The 24,220-nt window shown below is 42.6% G+C and overlaps 1 protein-coding gene across 5 annotated transcripts in view; it reads right to left on the bottom strand.

The window, feature by feature from the left end:
• KIAA2012 (KIAA2012 ortholog) overlaps positions 1–24,220 on the bottom strand; it is a 389,440-nt gene that overhangs the window by 135,869 nt on the left and 229,351 nt on the right. For 4 of the 5 annotated variants that reach the window (XM_029606277.1, XM_029606281.1, XM_029606278.1 and 1 more), the window contains 2 exons: positions 21,869–21,957; positions 21,435–21,521 (listed from right to left, as the gene is read on the bottom strand). In XM_029606277.1, coding sequence (XP_029462137.1) covers positions 21,435–21,521; positions 21,869–21,957 — 176 coding nt within the window. The remainder of the gene's footprint in view (positions 1–21,434; positions 21,522–21,868; positions 21,958–24,220) is intronic. The other variant, XM_029606279.1, reaches the window with a different exon arrangement.

Raw genomic sequence — 24,220 nt, 5'->3', positions numbered from 1 at the left:
TAGGAAAAAGAGCTCATACCCATGTCACCCATCACACAATCCAGTTCTTAGTAAGGTTTGCAAGCATCTTATCTGCTTGACTACCAAAGAGAAAAAAAATTTATATTCGTACTATAGCAACCCCGTCTTAGTTTTTTGATGAATTAAAGAATTCAAGGCAACCTGGGGGACTAAAAAAAACATCCTTATGTGCCCTGGTGAGGGGTGTAGCCAGTTTCCTCTTGTCAGCTATTAATTGTGCCTCTAACCTTAAAATTTCACATACTATTTTTCTTTTTTCCATGCCACCTAGGAGATCATGTCTTCTGGTAGCATGGCCTTAGTTAGCTGCATTCCAGAATAGAAGTTGAGAAGACCTATCTTATGCATTCAGTAGGTAGGAGTTAGGGGCCACTTTGACATTCAGAGTGAGACATATGAACAGAAGTGCTCTCTTGTGAAGATTTGATAACCTTCAGAGTGAGGAAACTCACCCAAAGATGAGATTTGTGCATGTTCTCTCAACCTAGCTTGATGTTACCCAGGTAGAGAATCCAGCCCACTTGGCCAGAAATCCCGCCCCAAACTCTACCCCTTTTCTAAATTAGCATCACACCATGCGTTATGGTGCTTTTCGCATGCAAAAAATGCCTTAACACATGTGGAAATAGAGGGTAAAGTGACTTGCCCAAGGTCACAAGGAGCGGGACTCGAACTCTGGTCGCTTGGTTTGTAGCCCACCTCATTAACCACTAGGCTACTCCTCCACTCCTAGTATACTCCACATCATAGTATAGATATGTAGGAAATCACAATCTATTACTAGATGAAACTTGAGAAAAGAATGGTCTGAAATCTCTATAAGTGTAACAATCCTGGCTGCTGTGTCGCCTTCCTGCCTGCAGGGGCCCTCACAGGGCTAGGTCTGAGCTACGCAGGCTTGCCTCAAAGGCACAAGAGACAGTTCTGCCATGCCTTAAAAGCCTGCCTTACTCACAGCCTACTGCCTCATGATTGAGTCTCCCTTGCTTCTTGCTGTGGCCACCCTTGCGCTTTCTTCTGCCTTGTCCTTGTTCTGTCTTGTCTTGTTCTTGTTTGCAGTGAGGCCTGTTAAAGGCCTTCTTGCCTGTCTTTGTTCCTGTTTATTTCCCTAGATCCTGTGAGGCCTTCCAGTGATCCTCCTGTCTGTCTGTTTCCCTAACTCCTGTGGAGCCTTCTGGTGGCCCTCCTGCCTGTTCCTTCTTCCTGTTTCCTGTATGGCCTCCCAGTGGCCCTCTTGCCTATATTCTGTCCTTGTTTGTCTGATCCCTGTCTTGCCCTGCATTCTGTTTCTGTCTTGCCCTGTGTCTGTCTAGCCCTATCCCTGTCCTGGCCTTGGTGTCCTGTTTGTCCTAACTCTGTTTTGCCTTGCACTCTGTTTCAGTTTTTTCCAGCCTTTGCTCTGTGCTTATTTTCTCTATTCCTATCTCCTTGTCTCCCTGGTTTCTGCTGCCCTGATTTTCCTCCACCTTGGACTGACTTCTCGTTCTTGACTCGGCCTGACCTTTGACATTGCTTTGCTTGCTGCCAGCCCTGACCTTAACCTGCCTTGTCTCTGCCTGAATCCCTGCTCCAAGTGCACTGTCAGCAAAGTTCTGCCAACCACCAGAACCTGTGGGCTCAACCCAAGGGGGAGGTAGTTGGTCAGGCAGAAGAACTTGCACTGCCTAGTTCTTGAGTTCTGTACTGCTCCTGCCTGAGGATGATCTTTAACCAGCCTGCATTTTTCCAATCTTTGAAAAATTTGCTCTATTAATGAATAAGTAGTCCAATCTGGATTGGCAATCATGAGCTCTTGAAATATGGGTAAAGAACTTTTCAAAGGGATGCAACACCCACCATAGGTCAATCAGATCTAAATTTTTGCACAAAAATGGGATGCCCCTGTTATCTTGTTTGGGACTAGCCACCAGAACTGGAATCCTGTCAAGATCAGGATCATGTAGAAAATTAAAATCCCCTCCCAAAAGTAAGAGGCTATGTGAATGCTTCAAGAATAGATGGACCAATTGCATGAGAAAAGCTTGAGAGCATATACATTAATATAGGCTTATTAAATAAAGTACCTTCCACCAGAACAAGTTGACCTTGGGGGAGTCAAATATCACTTTGTGGCCTACAGAAGAAAGGGATTTCTCAACTAGGATTGCAGCCCTGCATTTTTAGACCATAAGGATGCATGAAAAACCTGTTCTACCTACTGTCTTTTAAGCTTCCCATGTTCAACTTGATTTAATTTGGTCTCCTGTAACATTGCAACATGGGCATTGTGTCTGTGTAAGGCTTGTAAAACATTAATATAATTTAAATACAGATTTAATCTCTGATGATTCAATCTGATACAACATATATTGTTATCCATAATCAAAAATATAAATAAACATTTTTTAACATCCTCCTATTGAAAGTATGCCAAAAAAAGTACCTAAGTATCTTCCAGGCCCAAATCATGAACTGCCCTATCCAAACTAAAATGTCAAATATAATCCATACCTGCTGTCCTGAAATATTCCCCGTGTCCATGAGACATAAATCCTTCTCAACCCTCTCTAACATAAAGTCCCCTTTCCCCCACCATCCCCATACCCTACCAAACTACAACCAAAAGAACAAACTAACAAACCACAATCCATGCCCCTTCCTTCCCTCTCTGCAAGTGAGGAAACATTGTAAAAGTTCCCCATGTAATCCTTTTTTCTTGGATTTTGAAGGCACACAAACATATTTGTTGCTGGGGCTGTCGCCACTAACTCTGTTTGGCTTCTGCTTGTCCCCAAAGTGTGGGGGTCCTTTTCTGTGGGCTAAAGGCCCCAGGTGGTGAAGTAAAATCCTTTTCAACTCTGTGTGTTTTTTGGGATGATGTGCTGCAGGGACAGACAGGCTGGAGACAAATGGGGTGTTCAAATGAAATTTACTAATTCTTCATATATAAGTCAATGTCCAATTATAAATTAACTGTGTGAAGGTACAACTTTCTCACAATGTTCTCTTCAACATCTATCTTTTTGTATGTATTCTTAACCTTGATCCCTGGGATCAAGCTTACCACTCCTGTACTGAGTGTATAACTCTCCCAGTGGGCCAGGGAAATCCTATAGATGAGGGGATCCCCTTAGTCCTGGAAAAACCCCACCCGCGTTCAGATAGTTTAATCTTTTACACCCCAGCCAGCATCCTGTGTCCCAAAGGTAGAGATCCTGTAGAGGGTCTCTGAACAGTCCTGTTTTTCTCCTGACTTCTAATGGATGTGACTTCACTGAAGGAAAAGTCTAATGTGAGCAGGAAGCCGGCTATACAGCCTGGACTCCCTATGAGGAGACTGGATCAAAAACCTCCTCACAACACAAAATTGGGAGAAAACTCTGGGACAATGCTGTCAGTGTTGTTCCTTCTCTAGACAGAAGGGTAGCTCACAGGTCTTCAGCTCCCTGGCCTCTGGATCCAGAGAATGGCCATCACCAGGAAAAGGTCCAGTGTTTCCCACCAGTCAAAACCTCAAAATAGCAATAACCTTAACAAAGTCTCTCTTTCATATACGAGGTAGATCCTCCCAGGCAGGCTGTGCACTGTAAGGAATCCCCTCTTAAACGAAATACACTGAGTCAGACGATGGGCCTAACTCAGTAGGGAGACTCAAAATTATAGCTCTTCATTCCTTGAAAGGCAAACCAAAAGACCACACATGCCAAGGGCTTGAACCCCTCTTCTGTACAAGGATCAGACCATCACAGGCAGCCTCAAAGGGAGGTGCTGCAGAGAATGGTCTGTCCCTCTAGTTGTAATACCAGGGCAGGGATCTAGGGTTATCTAGTAGACGGCCAGGAGGTCCCCACACATAAATCAATAGTGCCACAAATTATATGTCCCAAACTTAAAGCAAAACTATAGTCATGTGAAACAGTATCATATTTAAAAATAGTCATTCAAGTTTGAAGGTTTCACTGGGAATCCCAATACTCTGAGCTCATTATTGTAAAAACAAAAAAAAAAAAAAAATAATCTTATTCAGTAAAATCTTACCAAGGCAGAATAAAGAGAAAACAAAAATATTTTTCCAGGTGAACAGTTCATATAAAAACCGATGCACAAAGCAGTCACATATGCAAATCAAAAGTCAAAAAGAGAAAGCTTGCAAGAGCTTCAGTTGCAGTTAGCAGAAACCTAAGCAGGAAACCTTGCAGAACCTTAATATTCTCAAGTGCATAGAGTGGGGCAATGCAGCAAAACACAAACCGAGGCTGTGGGGTGATGCTCATTGATCAAAATATAAGAAAAACACAGCTTCATCTTTGAAAAGAGTCACAAACATCGCCATATGTGTGACTTAAAGAAATGGCAGTACAATACAACAAAGCTTATCTGGTCCAGAAAAGAAAGTCCCCCATACCAGCTTAAGGCACAAACTTCTCAGGCAGAAGAACGGTGCAGTACAGTGGCCTAAGGGCCTCAGCCTTGGCCTAAATTTTGCAGAGAAGTGTGCACTTCTGCATTGTCAAAGATTTTTGCCGTTCCTTCGTGGACCACCCTTAATCTCACCAGGAACTGGAGTGTAAACTGTACTTACAGCTTTACCATTTATACACAAATGGGCGAGAAGGATGCGGAGTAATCTTGAAACACAATGACTTTGTGGCCATTGCATAGTTTCTTCCAATATGCCCTCAGCAACTCTATTATAGGGGCAAAGTTTAATATTTTCACTATCACCAGCCATATTCCAATGATGCTCTGCAAATGCTATGCCAAATGATGTGCCCACTCTAAGTGCGACGGACCATGACAGAAGTTTATTTGTAACTCTTTAAAAAAACCAGTATTCAAGTACCTTGAAGAGATCCAAATCAGTAATATCTTTTGGCAAACCTACAAGTGAAGGTTGTTTCTTTGAGAATGATTTTCAAGATCATCCAATGCCTCTTCATAGCCATGTGTTGCTGATTTCAAGGCCACGACTTCAATTTCCAGTTCTGGTCGTCTGCTTTAGATACCCCTACTTCCATCTCGTGAAGTTCCATAGAGAGCACTGCCACCAAAGTGTAAGTCTCGTCCACTTCCTTGTAAATTTTTTTCAGATTTGTATTTTGATGCTTGTGTTATTTTTTCAGCCACCACTCTTACTAGGTAGGGCCTCTCATTTGTAATGCACTAGAGGATCTTGTTTTGCATCAGCCATTTTTAATGGCTTAATCTTGCCCTTTCAGTTGACATAATGCCTCAAAGCATTTTATTTTGGCTCTCAAAGAGTGGCGCAGATGTTCTTGAAAGCGCTGTTATTTCCTCAACAATGAAAATATTTTTGACACAGATTTTAGATGAAGAAAAGAGGGCCCTCTGGAGTGAGAACAACAATTATTTCTCCTTTCAAGGTATCATGTGGTCTCCTCAACTCCAATTTTTAAAAAGGGCTCCTGTGAGCCTGATGTCTGTGCCAGGCAAAATGATAGAAGCTATTCTTAAAAATAAAACTACTAACCATATGGCAAAACATGGCCTAATGGCCATGGCAACAGGGATTTAGCAAAGAGAAGTCTTATCTTACCAATCTATTAGATATTTTTGAAGGTGTTAAACATGTGGATAAGGGTAAGCTGGCTAGTATAGTGCATCTAGATTTTCAGAAGGCATTTGACAAAGTCCCTCATGAGAGATTTATCATGAAATTGCAAAGTCATTCGAGATAATGGCCTATTGTGTGTTGGTAACTGGTTAAAAGATAGGAAACAGAAAGTTGGACTAAATGGTCAGTTTTCCCAATGAAGAAAAGTAACTAGTAGAATGCCTCAGTGCTGGAATGGGACCAGTGTTGTTTAATATATTCATAAGTGATCTGGAAAATGGAGAAATAAGTAAGTTGATCAAATTTACAGATGTCAAAAAATTAGCCAAAATTGTTAAAACATGAGTGGATTATGAGGAGTTGCAGGAGAACCTTGTGAGACTGGGGGGACTAGGAAGCTAACTGGCAGATGAAATTTAATGTGGATGAGTACAAAGTGATGTGCATATGGAAAAATAATCCTAACTATAGGTATACAATGCTGGGTTCCATATTAGGAGTCATCACCTAGAAAAAGCATCATGGAGTCAGCGTGGACAATTCATTGCTACACACCAAGCTGAAGATATCAGTTATAAAAAAAAAAAAGCAAATAGAAATGTTAAGAATGATTCAGAAAGGAATGGAGAATAAAACTGAGAATATCATTATTTCTCTGTATTAGTCCATGGTGCAATATCACCTTAAGTATTATGTGCAGTTCTGGTCATCCCCATCTCAAAAAAAGATATGGCAGATACTTAGAAAAGATATAGAGAAGGGCAACAAAATGATAATGGGGATGAAACAGCTCCCTTATGAAGAAAAGTTAAACAGATTAACGATCTTCAGCTTGGAGGAGAGATGACTATGAGGGGATATGATAGAGGAAGGGCTGATGCAAGACTGTTTGGCACCCTAGGTGAACCTTCAGTCATGCACCCCAGACCCCCAACTTATCTAAGTTTATTCTTTTGCATTCTTACTGCTTTCTTCTTTTGCAGTATTGGCTTTCCCCATTTAGGCCTCGTGCTAGTGGTATTTTTCCATCCCAAAACTTTTGGTGCTCTAGGCAACAGTCTAGTTTGTCTAATGGAAGCACCGGCCCTGGATAGAAGTTTATAAAATCAAGAATGGGGTGGAATAGGTAAATGGTATTAAGATTAGGGGATACTCCATGAAACACTTCATGAAACTAACAGTTAGCAGATTTAAAACAAATTGGAGAAAGTGTTTTTTACAACATACAATTAAACTGTGGAATTTTTTGCCTGAGGATGTGGTCAAGGCATCTAGCATAGCTGGGTTTAAAAGGGGTATTGTCAGGTTATTGGAAGAGAAGTCCATAAACCATTATTAGCTAGGTAGACTTGGAAAAGCCATTGTTTATGCATGGGAGTGAGAAATAAAGAATGGATCTACTCTTTGGGATCTGCTGGGTACTTGTGACCCACACTGGCCACTGTCAGAGACAGGATTCTGGGCTTGATGGACATTTGGTCTGACCCAGCATGGCACATCTCATGTTCTAATAGTGGTCCTTTATTACATTGATCACTAAAAATCATATAAAGGGGCAGAATAACAAAGCCATGGATATAGACATCACTACGGGATGGCAAGGGATGGCAAGTGGCACCTAAAAAAAAAATGGCTGGTCACCCCGTGCCATCCCAGTTTCAGATAGGCTGCTAACTGTCCACCCATGGCCTACTGTCTTTTCTGTGTGCACTGCTAATGTCGCGGTCTCTTCTGTCCCTACTTTGCTGCACAATTTAAACATCATCTGACACAGGAGGAACAGAAGATTGTCTAAAGGTGAGGCCAGGCAGGGCCACTGCAGATCCCATCCCATAATCACTAAGAAAAAGTCCAATGAGGTAATCTCAGACCCCATCCTTGGACCCCATCCCGTGGCAGCCAAATAAGTGACCTGGTGTGGCCATTTGAAAAAGCTCAAAAGAGAGGGAGAGGACTTTGATTGTGTGTGTGTGTATGTGTGTGTGTGTGATTGTATAAGAGAAAGAGAGTGAGAGTCAGAGAGAGAGAGAGGGAAAGCCTGTATGTAAGAACATGTGTATATGAGAGAGTCTGAATGTGTGTGTGTGTGTGTGTGAAAGCCTGCATGTGCATGAGAGAGAGAGAGCCTGTGTATGTGTGTTTGTGTATGAAAGAGCTTGTGTGTGTGTGTGTGTGTGTGTGGGGGGGGGCTATGAGAAAGACTGTGTGCCTGTGTGTGCATGTGTGAGAGGGAGAGAGCGCCTGTGTGTATGTGAGTGTCTGTGTGAGGAGAGCCACTGAGTGTGAGAGAGCCTATGTATGTGTATGTAAGGGACAGAGAGCCACTGAGTGTAAAAGAGCATGTGTATCTCTGTGTGAGGTAGAGAAAGCCACTGAGTATGAGAGTGCCTGTATGTTTGTCAGGGAGAAAGAGCCAATGAGTGTGAGAGAGCCAGTATATGTATATGAGAAGGCGAGAACCAGTGAGCGAGCATGTATGTATGAGGGAGTTTTCATGTGAGAAAACATGTGTGAGAGAGTGTGTGTGAGAGAGAGAATGGATGTGTGTTTTAGGGCAGTGTTTCCTAACCCTCTAGTGGAGGCACACCTAATCAATCGGATTTTCAGGATATCCATAATGAATATACATGAGATAGATTTGCATGCATTGGAGACCAAGAATATGTAAATCTATCTCATGCAAATTCATTGTGGCAATTCTAAAACCTCATCATAGTGGATAATACTTTAAAATCGTCAGCTCAGTGTGCTGCAGCAGTCAAAAAAGCAAATAGAATGTTAGGAATTATTAGGAAGGGAATGGTTAATAGAACGGAAAATGTCATAATGCCTCTATATCGCTCCATGGTGAGACCACACCTTGAATACTGTGTACAATTCTGGTCGCCGCATCTCAAAAAAGATATAGTTGCGATGGAGAAGGTACAGAGAAGGGCAACCAAAATGATAAAGGGGATGGAACAGCTTTCCTATGAGGAAAGGCTGAAGAGATTAGGGCTGTTCAGCTTGGAGAAGAGACGGCTGAGGGGGGATATGATAGAGGTCTTTAAGATCATGAGAGGTCTTGAACGAGTAGATGTGACTCGGTTATTTTCACTTTCAAATAATAGAAAGACTAGGGGGCATTCCATGAAGTTAGCAAGTAGCACATTTAAGACTAATCGGAGAAAATTCTTTTTCACTCAACGCACAATAAAGCTCTGGAATTTGTTGCCAGAGGATGTGGTTAGTGCAGTTAGTGTAGCTGGGTTCAAAAAAGGTTTGGATAAGTTCTTGGAGGAGAAGTCCATTAATGGCTATTAATCAATTTTACTTAGGGAATAGCCACTGCTATTAATTGCATCAGTAGCATGGGATCTTCTTAGTGTTTGGGTAATTGCCAGGTTCTTGTGGCCTGGTTTTGGCCTCTGTTGGAAACAGGATGCTGGGCTTGATGGACCCTTGGTCTGACCCAGCATGGCAATTTCTTATGTTCTTATGTTCTTAAAACCTGATTGGATAGGTGTGCCTCCCGGAAGGGTTGGGAAACACTGTTTTAGAGTGCATGTATGGGAGAGAAAGAGAGAGAGAAAGAGTGAGCATAAAATTTGGGCACTTCCCCTCCTCCATTAATCCAGGTCAATCTTAGGGTGACTGGAAATCAAAAATTCCCAGGTATAGCGAGTGGAGGATTTTTAAAATTCCTATTAGATTTAATTATTGGATATTATATGAAATGTCTATTGTTTTGAAATATTTTATTATTGTTTGGTAAATGTTTTACATTTTTTTTAATATGTTTTTAATTACTAGATGTTATTCTATTCATCGGGGGGGTGGGGGGGGGGGGTAGATATTCATAAGCTACTTAGCTGGATAAATTGGACTTATCCAGGCAAGTGGCTGTCATTGAATATCTGGCTCTGTTCAGCAGCTACCACTTAGCCGGATAAGTATTTATCCAGCTAAGTAGATAACCAGATATCTGGGGGGTGGGCAATGGGTAGATTGAGGCAGGGCAACTTATTCAGTTATCTTAACCAGATAAGTGCCTTTATCTAGCTTTATCCAATTAGGTTAACTGAATAAGTTAGACCTGCTATCAGGTCTAAAGTTATCCAGATACAATTTATCTGACTAACTTAGCTGTGCTGCTGAATATCCCAACTAAGTTATCCAGATAAGTTAGATAACCAGATATCTTTAAATATTGGGCCCTAGATGTTTTGAAATATCTATTCCTTTTACCAACATGCTTGATGTTTTATATTTTTTGATTTTGTGTTTGATGCTTTGTAAGAAATAGTGATGTTTCTGTTTTTCCATTGTTGCACTGCATATAGAATCTGGCCTGGTTCAGTTTCCAGTTCAGTTTTTGTCCACACGTTTCTATTTATACTTTATGATCTATTTATTCTGTTTGGTGAGGGTCTATCTGTGTTCTGCATGTGTGACTGAGATGAGATATTCTGCTAGTGTGTAGTTTTTGAAGAGGGATCTATAGCAACCTGACTTGTTCCGTTTTCCTAATAGATGTATTGGTGTTTTAGGGCCTGGTGTAATATTTCCAGTGCTGCCTCTTCACAGGTAGTTTGTTTCTGTTTGATTATTTGGAGTTAGTGCTGTTACGGCATGACAGGCTTGATATATAGGTTCTAAGTTTATTATTGTTAGAGTTTTGTGTTACTTCACAAAGTGTGTGGCAGTGGAAGGTGTTTGTGCTGTTGTTACCGAAGTGACAACAGAATTTGAATGGTATTTTGTTTTTTGTGTAGTGAATTGTAAGGGTCAACGTCCTAGGTCCATTGTTGGAGGACTTTCTGTGGATGTAGATCGTGTTATAGAACTGGAGGTGCAGAATTTATATTGAGATTCTGTCCCATCCTATATAGACTTCACTCTCATATCAATATGGAAGAATCTGTTGAATGAGTCTATCAAATAATCTTAATGGCTGTTTTACTGGGAGCTTGAAACTGGTCATTTTTATTTTAATTGCACAGAAGGATTTTATTCTTATTGTTTCTTTTATAGCCAGTTTAATGGCAGAGAGGCATGATGTGTGCAAATTTCACTTTGGCTTGCCCCCCTCCAAACCTGGCTTGCCCCACTGTCACCACTCCATGTGCGTCTGACTAGACTCGCCATTGGGCACGGGCTGGAAGGGTGGAATTTAAAAACCCATCTCTAGCTTGGGTAAAGGTGGATAAAGGTGAACCGGTAGATATAGTATACTTGGATTTTCAGAAGGCGTTTGACAAAGTTCCTCATGAGAGGCTTCTAGGAAAAGTAAAAAGTCATGGGATAGGTGGCGATGTCCTTTCGTGGATTGCAAACTGGCTAAAAGACAGGAAACAGAGAGTAGGATTAAATGGGCAATTTTCTCAGTGGAAGGGAGTGGACAGTGGAGAGCCTCAGGGATCTGTATTGGGACCCTTACTTTTCAATATATTTATAAATGATCTGGAAAGAAATACGAAGAGTGAGATAATCAAATTTGCAGATGACACAAAATTGTTCAGAGTAGTTACCGTATTTTTCGCTCCATAAGACGCACCTGACCATAAGACACACCTAGGATTCAGAGGGGGAAAATAAAAAAAAAAAAAAAATTTGTGCTAAACCGGCTCTGCGTCTGGGCGTCTTATGGAGCAAATTAGGGGAGTGTATAGCTTTTTTTTTTCTCCCCATTTTGTTTTCGGGTCTGGGGAGGGCCATTTCGGTCCACTCCCCAGATCAGAAAACTTTTCTTTCTCTGGGAACCCCTCCCCCCCAAAAAGAAAACCCCATCCCAACCCTTTAAATTAACAACCCCCCACCCTCCTGACCCCCCCAAGACCTGCCGACTTAATTTACTACAACCCACCACCCTCCTGACTCCCCCAAGACCTGCCGACTTAATTTACCACAACCCCCCACCCTCCTGACTCCCCCAAGACCTGCCGACTTAATTTACCACAACCCCCCACCCTCCTGACTCCCCCAAGACCTGCCGACTTAATTTACCGCAACCCCCCACCCTCCTGACTCCCCCAAGACCTGCCGACTTAATTTACCACAACCCCCACCCTCCTGACTCCCCCAAGACCTGCCGACTTAATTTACTGCAACCCCCCACCCTCCTGACTCCCCCAAGACCTGCCGACTTAATTTACTACAACACCCCACCCTCCTGACTCCCCCAAGACCTGCCGACTTAATTTACTACAACCCCCCACCCTCCTGACTCCCCCAAGACCTGCCGACTTAATTTACTGCAACCCCCCACCCTCCTGACCCCCCCGAAGACCTGCCAAACGTCCCTGGTGGTCCAGCGGGGGTCCAGGAGCGGTCCGGGAACGATCTCCTGGGTGTGGGCCGTCGGCTGCCAGTAATCAAAATGGCGCCGACGGCCCTTTGCCCTCACTATGTCACTGGGACCGACCGCTGCTATTGGTCGGTCTCAGTGACATAGTGAGGGCAAAGGGCCGTCGGCGCCATTTTGTTTACTGGCAGCCGACGGCCGAAGCCCAGGAGATCGTTCCCAGACCCCCGCTGGACCACCAGGGACGTTTGGCAGGTCTTGGGGGGTCAGGAGGGTGGGGGGTTGCAGTAAATTGTCGGCAGGTCTTGGGGGGGGGGCGCAGTAAATTAAGTCAGCAGGTCTTGGGGGGAGGTCAGGAGGGGGGGTTGCAGTAAATTAAGTCGGCAGGTCTTGGGGGGGGTCAGGAGGGGGGGGGGTGCAGTAAATTAAGTCGGCAGGTCTTGGGGGGGGGTTGCAGTAAATTAAGTCGGCAGGTCTTGGGGGAGTCAGCAGGGGGGGGGGGTTTGTTAGATTTTTGTTTGGTTTTTTTTTATATTCGCTCCATAAGACGCACATACATTTTCCCCCCACTTTTGGGGGAGCGAAAAATACGGTAAATCACAAGCAGATTGTGATAAATTGCAGGAAGACCTTGTGAGACTGGAAAATTGGGCATCCAAATGGCAGATGAAATTTAATGTGGATAAGTGCAAGGTGAACCAACTAGAACTCACATGAATGCCAATGTTTAAAGTATCAGTGTAAGTACTCAGTGAAAATATCACTCTGTCAAATATCAAGAAATTCACCGGTACTATGGTACTTATTAAACAGACGCTTAGGTTAATTTTGACCTATCATAATAGGCTTCATTTGAATAGCAATTTTGCTAGATGATATGCCTTATGTATAATCATCGGTCAATAACAAGAGTCAATTTTTTAAATATTTTCTTTTTGCTTAATGTGAATGGTGAACTTAGCTTAGTGAAGTTGCTGAAGCCATTGCTATGCCCGACATGGTTCCATGTTTCGAACTCTCCAGGTTCTTTGTCAAGGGCTAATGTTCAGCGTTGTATTTGTAGTCCCTTAAGATTCGGGTGATCCTGAATTCAATGATGGCGCCGATCCGCCAAGTGCAAGGTGATGCATATAGGGAAAAATAACCCATGCTATAATTACACAATGTTGGGTTCCATATTAGGTGCTACAACCCAAGAAAGAGATCTAGGTGTCATAGTGGATAACACATTGAAATAGTCGGTACAGTGTGCTGCGGCAATCAAAAAAGCAAACAGAATGTTGGGAATTATTAGAAAGGGAATGGTGAATAAAACGGAAAATGTCATAATGCCTCTGTATCGCTCCATGGTGAGACCGCACCTTGAATATTGTGTACAATTCTGGTCGCCGCATCTCAAAAAAGATATAATTGCGATGGAGAAGGTACAGAGAAGGGCTACCAAAATGATAAGGGGAATGGAACAACTCCCCTATGAGGAAAGACTAAAGAGGTTAGGACTTTTCAGCTTGGAGAAGAGACGACTGAGGGGGGATATGATAGAGGTGTTTAAAATCATGAGAGGTCTAGAACGGGTAGATGTGAATCTGTTATTTACTCTTTCGGATAGTAGAAAGACTAGGGGGCACTCCATGAAGTTAGCATGGGGCACATTTAAAACTAATCGGAGAAAGTTCTTTTTTACTCAACGCACAATTAAACTCTGGAATTTGTTGCCAGAGGATGTGGTTAGTGCAGTTAGTATAGCTGTGTTTAAAAAAGGATTGGATAAGTTCTTGGAGAAGTCCATTACCTGCTATTAAGTTCACTTAGAGAATAGCCACTGCCATTAGCAATGGTAACATGGAATAGACTTAGTTTTTGGGTACTTGCCAGGTTCTTATGGCCTGGATTGGCCACTGTTGGAAACAGGATGCTGGGCTTGATGGACCCTTGGTCTGACCCAGTATGACATTTTCTTATGTTCTTATGGGGCTTGGTGTGCTCTAGTGCTCCCAGGGAGCTGTGCCAGTGCTCTGACAGTTCCAGGGAGTTAAAGGACACCTGGGAGCAAAATCCCTAACACTATGCAGAAAATATCTATTTATTCATTACACAGTAATACAGAAAATGATGGCTGATAATGATCATAAGTCTCATCTAGGAATACTATAGAACCTTGATCTCAGGTTTTATCTTCTCATCCTCATATCTATGAATCTTCTCTGCTTATCCAATACTTGTCTGAATTCTATTATTATTTTGTTCTCCACCTACAATGAGAGACTATTCTATGTATGCTACACCCATTCTGCAGAGAAATATTTTCTTATATTTCTCCTGAGCATACTTCCTTTTAGCCTCTTATCATGACCACTTGTTCTACAACTTATCCACTGGAAAATACCTCCTGGGAGATACTTGAATGTCTCTGTGATATAGACCTTGTTACACGCCCCGCCTGCAGCTGTCCCGCGCGCGGGCCTGCTCACTTTCATGGTTCCACAGCGGGTCCCGGGGCGACCTCCCTCGCGGTATTTGCCAGTCCTGCTAGGCCCCGCTGTCCTGCAGAGGCGGTCACCGGGCCTTCCACTGTGCATCGGGCCTCACGCCGAGGTTCGGCGTCCTCGGCCATGTTGGCCACGCTCAAGCGTGCGTGGACTGCCCTGACTCATGTAGGGCCAAGGGCGGGTCCTAGCTCCACGGCGCGCCCTGATTGATCCCCCGATATAAGGAAGTTCCTGTCTCTGCTTCCTTGCCTGGCAATCGGGTCGGTTTGTTCTAAGATTGCCTCCACGCTTGTTCCTGTTACTACTTGTTCCTAGTCTCGTTCTAGGATCCTTCTGTTCCAGTTCTGTTCCTGACTCGTTCCTGCATCCTAGTTCCTGTATCCTGCTTGTTCCTGTGTTTGTCTGTCTGTCTACCCAGGTAGTACCCTCAGACTGACTTTCTGGTACTGACCCCAGCCTGTTCTTGACCTGCCTGCCTGCCTGCTGCCTGCCTCAAAGACCACAGTCTGTTCCTGACCTGTCTGCCTGCCACTTGCCTCAAAGACCACAGCCTGTTCCTAACCTGCCTGCTTGCTGCCTGCCTCAAAGACCACAGCCTGTTCCTGACTTGCCTGCCTGCCTGCCGCCTGCCTCAAGACCTCAGCCTGCCTTTGACCTCGTCTGACCTCTGGTACCTGACTTCTGCTTTGCTGACCACTCCTCGGACTGACCTCTGGACATTGACCTTCGCCTATCTGACCTCGTCTCCAGATTCTGGCTCTGTTCCTTGCCTTGTCATCACCAACACTGTTTTGGTTCTCCCTGTTCCAACCAGCAGCCACCTTTGAACCTGATTGTGCTTCCCCTGTCTCCATGGGCACGCCAGACTTTCACTCTCTTAGGAGACCCTGCGAGACCCACCTAAGTCCAAGCGGCCCGGGTCCCTACGGGCTCCTCCCGGGGGGATCTCAGGCTTCCAGTGGTGAAGCTCTTCCTAGCCTCTGTCTCCTCCAGTGCTCCGCCCCCTGGGGCAGCTACCTCCTGTTCCCTTTCAGGTGTTCCACCTCTGCCCCAGGACAAGGGTCCACCCCCAAGCGCAACAGACCTGCCAAGTCTCTGACATTTGGCGGTAGTCTATCTTCCATATGGGAGAAGGAAACTCCTCCCAGCTGGTGGAGACTTAGGGCAGCTGATGCAGCTTAGAGAGGTATGCTGCTCAGCAGGGGATGGCATGGAAGAGGAAGAGGAAGAGAGGCAATTTCATAGGCGACCCTTCCCTGAACCCTGGTTCTATGATTCCCAATGAGAGATGCACAACATATTAGTAAAGTCTGATCAAGAATTACCAGATTTCCAGAGTTTCTTGGTGGAAGTAAGTTATTTGCGGTATATTATATGTGAAAGAGTGCTCTCCAAGACTTGATAATTTTACCCTGGTAAGTCTCTTTAAATTTCTACATTTTCTCTTTCCCTTTTTTTAATGCCGCATACAAAGACAAAATCCAGAGTTAAGGATCTTTCCTGAACTCCGATCTCACTTTCAAATCAACCACAGATTGAGGCCTGTTTCGCAAGGTCTCTATTAATAACGCCGGGAAGGGAGGTCGCAGGAGGAGTCGGTCAGGAGCAGGATCCTCTAGACCTATGAGACATCTTTAAGCCCCGGCGCACCAGCAACACCAGAGCCCCCATCAGGCACAAGAGAACTAGAGCTTCTACATGAAGCTATTACAGTAAGACCGGCCTCATTATCATTTGATAATCAGAGAGGAGCAGAGGGAACATCCAGCTTCTCGTTGAACCCAGATCTACAGGGTTCAAGGAGTCAAATTGGGAAGGCACTAGTGTTGTGATGATTTTGGACAGGCTACAATGGAGGCAGGAAAGAAGGATCAACAAGTAGAAACTCTGAGTAATTTATCATTAATAAAACTACAGACATTTACTTGGAAGAGATTGGGACTATGCTAATACTTATGCAAAAATCAAGAAATAATTTAACATCTACAGTTCAAGTAGCATTAAATAAAACTGTTGTATTAGAAACCAAAGTGGAAAAAATAGATAAAGCAGTCAATATGATTGAAGGGAAAATAGAAAATATTGAGAAAGTTCAAGAAAATTTAATAAGAACTGAAAAAATGTATATGAATAAGATGGAAGTGTTAGAAAATCAATTAAGGAGTTCTAATCTTAGAATATTAAATTTTCCCAGGATAAAGTTAATATCACCAAATGATTTATTTAAAAGTTATATAATAAATAAATAAACAAATAAATCTATCTATTTATTTATTTATTTATTTATTTTATCGTTTTTATATACCGAAGTTTAGCTAGAGGCCTTCACTCCGGTTTACATTTGAAACAACGTAATACATGTGTAGAAATCATTACAATAAACTGTTCGAACCGAAAAATACATCTAATGAAAAGAATGGTAATACAACATTTAGAATAAAATGATAGAGCGAGCTAAAATAGTGAAACGACATATAATATTATAACAAGGTAGTTGGTATCTCACGATTTAGAATAAATAGCAGCAGGGGTGAGTAGTGATTCTGGTTGTGAAAGTGGATGGGAAAGGATGTGCGTTATCAGGTTTCCTAGCGGTATATTGGGAGTATCATTATATGGAAAAATAACTATAATGTAATGGTTTAGTGATAAGTACAAAAGTATTAAATGTCTGTAGGATTATGGATAGTTTGGTTATGCTGGGTAATTTAACCAATCCCGTCTCTGAAAGTTTGTCTGAAGAGCCAGGTCTTGAGTTCTTTTTTAAAGGTTTTAGTGTTATTTTGTAGTCTTAGCTGCTCAGGGAGTGAGTTCCAGATGTGAGGGCCTGCTATTGAGAAGGCTCTGTTTCTGACAGTAGTATGTTTGGCAGATGAAATTGTTGGGATGTTGAGTTTTAACTTGTTAGTTGTTCTTGTATTACGTTGGGAGACGTGTCTCTGGATGATGTTATTTAGACCTGTGTTTTCCATGTTGTGAATTGCGCTGTGTATAATGGTCAGAGTCTTATATTCGATTCTCCTATCTACGGGTAACCAATGTAATTCTTTTAGGACTGGGGTGATGTGGTCGGATCTTTTGCGCCCAGTGAGGATTCTGGCTGCTGCGTTCTGAAGCAGTTGGAGTGGTCAGATGGTGGATTTCGGTAGGCCTATCAGTAGTGAGTTGCAATAGTCGAAACTTGTGAATATGAGAGATTGAAGAATGGTTTTGAAGTCGGGTTGGTATAGTAGAGGTTTAAGGTGTTTGAGGATTAATAACTTATGGAAGCCTTCTTTGGTTTTCTGGGAGATGTGTTTTTTGAAGTTAAGTTCTGGGTCTATCCATATTTCGAGGTCTTTCACTTTCTCCTATAGTTTGATGTGTGAGTTGTTGATATAAATGGTGTGGTTCATGTTGATCCCAGATTGTTTTTTCTCGAGTAGTATACACTCCGTTTTATCCATGTTTAGGCATAGCTTCATGTGGTTTAGCATGTTTCTGATTTTGTCGAGGTGAGTGGCTGAGGTTTTCATTGCGTTTTCGATTGTGTTAGTTACGGGTATGATTAGTTGTATGTCGTCGGCATACATGTAGTATGTTATGCCGAGACTAGAGAGAAGCATGCATAATGGTATAAGGTATATATTGAACAAGGTGGCAGATAGTGCTGATCCTTGCGGTACTCTGGTTTCAAGGGGTATGGCGTCAGAGCAGTGGTTATTAATGTTTACTTTGAAGTATCTATTTTTTAGGAATGATGTGAACCAGTCGAGAGTTTTTCCAGATAGGCCGTTGTCGGCTAGTCTTGAGATTAGGGTTTTGTGATCTATTGTGTCGAATGCTGCGGAGAGGTTGAGGAGGATTAGGATGAATTTTTGTCCATTGTCGAAACCTCTTATTATTGTGTTAGAAAGATTGAGGAGTAAGGTTTCTGTGTTACGATTTTTTCTGAAGCCGTGTTGGGCAGGGTGCAGGATGTTGTTGCTTTCAAGGTGCTCGTTGAGTTGCTTGAGTGCGGCTTTCTCTGTTAGTTTGGCGAGGAGGGGTAGGTTTGAAATTGGGCGATAGTTGTTTAGATTGTCTGGGCTGAGGTGGCTTTTTTTTAATATGGGTTTAATTGTTGCCACTTTTAGTTTATCAGGGAGTTCACCTTCCTCGAGAGATTTATTTATTATTGCAGCGATAGGTGGACCAATGATATGAACTATTTCCTTTAGGGTGCTAATTGGGATTGTGTCCAGTTCATGGCGAGCTGGGTTTAGTTTTCTGAGGAGTTTTTCAGTTTCGGTTGTTGATATGGGTTCGAAGGTGGACCAGTGTGAGATGTTATTGGTGGTTGGTATGTTGTCGATGCTTGTGGTTCTGTTGAGGTTTCTAGTTATTTTGTTGATTTTGTTTTTGAAGAACAATGCAAGCTCTTGGCTCATTGGTGAATATCAGATCCAGGGTGTGACCAGCTTTGTGTGTTGGTTTTGTTACTTGTTGAGTGAGTTTTAGGGAGGCTAGAGCATCGAGCAAGGTTTGGCATGTTTGGGAACGTGGGATAATATCTGTGTGGAGGTTGAAATCTCCGAGTATGATTGTTGGTTTTTTTAGGCTGATGTTTGTTATGAGGAATTCCAATAGGGGGTATAGGTCGTTGTCCAGGAGTTTGGGTGGGCAGTATACAATGCAAATTTGAAGGTTATTTGAGTCAAAGATGTTGACCTCATATTGTTTCGAGAGTGTGTGTGGGATAGGTTTCATTGCGAACTGTTTTTTTTATTAGAAGTAAACCACCTCCTCTGCGTGATTTTCGGGATATAGAGAATATGTCGTAGTCAGAAGTGTTTAGTTGGTTAGTGATTATATGATCTGTATTTTTGAGCCATGTTTCGGTTATGGCGAAGAAGTCTGGGTTTTTTTCTTGAATAATATCAGATATTAGCATGAATTTTTTGGTTAGTGATTGGGCATTTATGAGGAAGAATGTGAGGAAGATCATGTGTTTTAAAGATTTGTTGAGGAGGATGTTTATCAGATGTCTGTGTCTCTCATGAGAATTCGTGTTGGGTAAAACGGCCATTTTTGTTTTGGGTTTGAGTTGGATGTTCAGGTTTTCTTCGTGTCTCTGATTTGAAGAGTTGTTTTGTTTGTGTGGTTTGAGACGAGTGGTGGTATATCTGGTGTGAAGAGTTAATTCAGGAAGTTGTGTATGGCTTATTTTGTTTGGATCCGTTTTTCTTTATTGTGATTCAGAAGGGGCGCGCCAAGGGGCATGTCCCTTTGTTGCGCTCCTTAGGTGCGCGGCGCCAGAAGCTCGTTCCCTTCTTTATCATGCTTCCTTTGTGCGGTATAATAAATATACCGCACAAAGCACTATACACCAAAAAATTCGACTGGCCAAGCCCGGCCCTACACTTTCAAACCACCCAGAGAGCACTCCGCTCTACCAACACCGGACTCATCTCAACTCCATCACAAAAAACAGCCCACCTAACCTCAACAAGGAACCAAACCCTAACTTTGGCAAGTCCAACTCTCTGGACAAGCCTACCACCCCAACTCAGACTCAACCCCACAACCCAATCATTCAAAAAGAACCTGAAAACATGGCTCTTCAAAAAAGCATATCCAACAACCACCCCCCACCCAACACACAAAGTTAAATCCCCCCCCCTTCACACACATCTTCCCCACCTCTTCCCACCCCTTCCCATAACACCCCCACAGAACCGCGTAATCACTTATTGTGGTCAACCCCAACGATACAAGCTTTCTTATTATACCGCATACAGAGTTCCAACGCTCACTATCCACCCCCACTATTTCATAGAATGACTCTCCACAGACCAATCATTAGACAGCCACAAAGATGCTATGCTAAAGGACATAAAAGTCACTATAAAAAGTTACTAACTTCATTGTAAAAAGTTACTAATCTCATTGTAAAAAGCTACTAAGTTCATTGTATAATATATAATGATACATGTTACAAAGCTCAACAAAAGTCACTGTAAAAAGTTACTAATTTCATTGTAAAAAGTTACTAATCTCATTGTAAAAAGCTACTAAGTTCATTGTACAATGTATAATGATACATAATGTTACAAAGCTCAATAAGCTCATGAAGTTCCAATGTAAAAAAAGAAGTCTACATCGATAGACCCCTCCTTCTACTCTATAAACCGGTGTGATATGTACGATGAACATCAGTATAGAAAAACAAATAAATAAAAATAAAATAAAAATACTAAAGTTTCCTGAAAATGCACTGCCTGCAGTATCTAAAATGTATTACTTACCCCAACCTCAATCTATAGAAGAGAATCAAGGCCAGGGAAATCAGCCAGACATAAACCTAAACCTGTCTGAATTTTTAGAAAAATCCTATGAAATGACAGTAGAAACTAGGCGTACCCTTATAGTACAGTTTCTTTTTCATCAGAGAGAGATGCTGTGCTTAGATTGTTTTTTCGAAATCAGAAACTAAACTTCTATGGTCAACAAATTATTATTTTTCCCGACATAGCTGGAAATACACAACTCAGAAGGAAAAAGTTTATTTCAATGAGAACTGAGGTAATAGAACGGAGAGCAAAGTTTCTCTTAAGATTTCCCTGTCGTTGTCAAGTAATATATCAAGATTCAAAATATGTGTTTAATAAACCTGAGCAATTACGCTCTTATTTGGATTCTCATTCCTAGAACCTCCTTTGAGCTGGAAAGGAAAAAGTTTTAAGATGGAGATTATACTGCAATTTGATATGAGAAAATGTTTCTTTATGTATCTGCTCTTTATTATTATACTTTTCCACCAGGTTCCTCCTATTACCTATATTGAAATGGATCAATATTTAAAGAACTAGTTGTTTAAGTGAAAATGGAGAATTTGTTTGAATTGGAAAATTTCTCTGGTTCTTGAATATAGTGTACACTTTGTGATATATTAAACTTAATAAAAATACAATTAAAAAAAAAATAATTACCAGAATTCCAAAAGGAAAAACTGAGAGGATTCTTCGGCTATTGATGTTGTGTGCTTAGTTATAATCAAGTATAGCAACTGAGCGCCATTCTAGATTCGGGAGCCAGGAACCTTAGGGAGTATTTTTGGAAAACTGACCTTAAAACTATGTAGTTCTGTGTAATCCGGTATGCCCATTGGTTGATCTTCAGTCGGCAAGTCTAGTGAAGAACCAGAAACTTGACCCTATGAGCAAAAAGTGCTGTCCATCAGAGACAAATAATACCACTTACTAAAACTAGGGCTGCCTGGTAAAATCATGACCGAGAGTAAGCCTGGCCAGATCTCCTCAGTATTTCTATCTGAAAATTGTACAGTTCTTTTGTTAAGTTGTTTGGGAGCAATTTCTTTTCCTTGATATCACTGATTATATGAAGTGTGTGGTCTTCTAACATGAAGGCCAGATGTCTTGTGATAGAGAACATCTGAGATATGAAGTGAGGCTACTGCTGGATTCCTTACAACACCCTGTCTTCCAAATATTAGGTACTTCTGTTTGACTTAAACCTGGAAGTTAATTGCACTCAGCACACCTTCTCATGCTGCTCCTGAAGCAAACCCACGGTTTCATGAGGAGCTGGGGAGAGGCTGGTGTTTATGTCAGAGGACAGCCCACCATCTTCTGTAATGAAAAAAGGTTAAAAAAAGAAAGCCATATTAAAAGTGATTACTCTTCCTAATAATCTAGCACTGATTTTGTTTAGATAATATTACTGCCCAAAATGCCATATATACAGAAGTGCATGATCACATTTATTTTATATTTATTTGTTTTTAACCGGATGTGTCTTTCTCCTGCTTTGGTCAGGGTCCAGTTTCATGTCATAACCCTCCCGTATTATACAGGTTCTCACTCTCAGCCAAAAAGCTAAGGAGGGACCATTCTAAGCTTCTGGCTCAGACCTTATATTTGATCCTAGCCAGAAAGGTCAGCACACATATAGAGTTATATGTACCCCCTTTACCACAGTCACTCTGGACCCTATTTTTAAACTAACTTTGTGGTAGACACACAATAGGGGAAGCTTTTCAGAAGGTCAGAGCTATTGAGTCACATTTTCTCACAGGAAAGCACAGGAGGTGTCCAGCTTTAGCCGAAAACTGCTGGAAATAGGGAAAAGCAAAAGGAGCCTAGACGTAATTAGAAAATAATCAAATTATTTATTTGGCTTACTTTTACTATTCCTTATTGTAATCCCCATTACTTGGAAAAATAATCAGACGACAAACTACTAGTTACTGTAATGGGTTACTTTCATGATCCTTGCTTTGTCACTAGGGGAGTAAGAATAACATAGTCTCTCTGGAACTGGTTTTAGGGATGGGAGCCTAGAAGAAATAGAAAATCGTCATTATCCCTCCTTTAACAATAAATAACCAGCAGATGTCGCCAGCACAGCAGTTCCTTGATCCATCATCATCAAGATATGTGAGAACAGCCTGTAAAGGAAAATTAGTTCTTACCTGTTAATTTTCGTTCCTGTAGTACCACGGATCAGTCCAGACAGTGGGTTGAGCCTCCTTTCCAGCAGGTGGAGACAGACTAAAACTTGAAGGATGCCCTATATCAGGACAGAGCCTATCCTCTAACCCTTCAGTATAATGTATGTCAAAGCAGAAAACAACAAACCCAAGAATAGGATCAAGCAAGTAACCATAAAGCTCAAAGGAGCAACTATAGAATAATGTAGAAACATGGTATACCTATACGTTCTTGCATAAACTTGGTATAAAAAACGACCAAGGCTTCTGGTGTAATTGCTCAGTAATCTTGCACAAAGTGAAATATGAAAATCTGCGAACCTGCAAGAAAACAAGCTTCGAGAGGACAGAAAGACAGACAGGGAAGGGCGTCTGGACTGATCCGTGGTACTACAGGAACGAAAATTAACAGGTAAGAACTAATTTTCCTTTCCTGTACGTACCCGGATCAGTCCAGACAGTGGGATGTACCAAAGCTTCCCTAAACTGGGTGGGACCGAGACAGTCCCGCTTGAAGCACTTGCCGCCCAAAGGAACCGAAAACTGGAGCGTGCACATCCAGACCATAGTGCCGAGCAAACGTGTGCAGAGACGTCCAAGTGGCGGCCCTGCAAATCTCCTGCGGGGAGACAGATTGACTCTCCGCCCACGAAGTAGCCTGAGAACATAGAGAATGGGCCTTCAGACCCTCAGGAAGCGGACGACCTTGACAAAGATATGCCGAAGAAATGGCTTCTTTCAACCACCGCACAATCGTGATTTTAGAAGCCTGTTTACCCCGGTTGGGACCACTCCAAAGGACGAAGAGATGGTCCAATACGCGGAAGTCATTGGTAACCTGGAGATAGCGAAGCAAGACTCGTTTGACATCTAGCCGACGAAGGTCGCCACCAGCCGTACCCGCAATCTCCTCCGGAGAGAACGCGGGTAGTTCTACTGACTGGTTGACATGGAAGGCAGAGACAACCTTAGGCAAGAAGGAAGGGACCGTCTTGAGAGAGACCCCAGAATCAGAAAAACGCAAGAAGGGGTCCCGACAGGACAGCGCCTGGAGCTTGGAAATCCGGCGAGCGGAAGAGATAGAGACCAGAAAGACAGTTTTGAGTGTTAGATCCTTGAGCGTAGCGTGGGGAAGAGGCTCAAAGGGAGCCGCACAGAGAGCACGAAGGACTAAGTTGAGACTCCACGACGGACACGTGGCATGAGGGGGGGGGGGGGCGGAGGTGTCTAACACCCCTCAGGAAACGAATCACGTCCGGGTGAGCAGCTAAGGAATGACCGTCCACCCGACCCAGGAGAGAGCCGAGCGCAGAGACTTGAACGCGTAGAGAACTGAAGGAGAGGCCCTTAGAGAGACCCTTCTGAAGAAAGGAAAGAACCAGAGGGATCGAGGCGGAGCATGC

This window comes from Rhinatrema bivittatum, chromosome 6 (assembly GCF_901001135.1).
Source record: "Rhinatrema bivittatum chromosome 6, aRhiBiv1.1, whole genome shotgun sequence".
Classification (NCBI taxonomy): Eukaryota; Metazoa; Chordata; class Amphibia; order Gymnophiona; family Rhinatrematidae; genus Rhinatrema; species Rhinatrema bivittatum.
The sequence above is the reverse complement of the archived record's forward strand: the minus strand, read 5'-3'. Positions and strand labels throughout refer to the sequence as shown.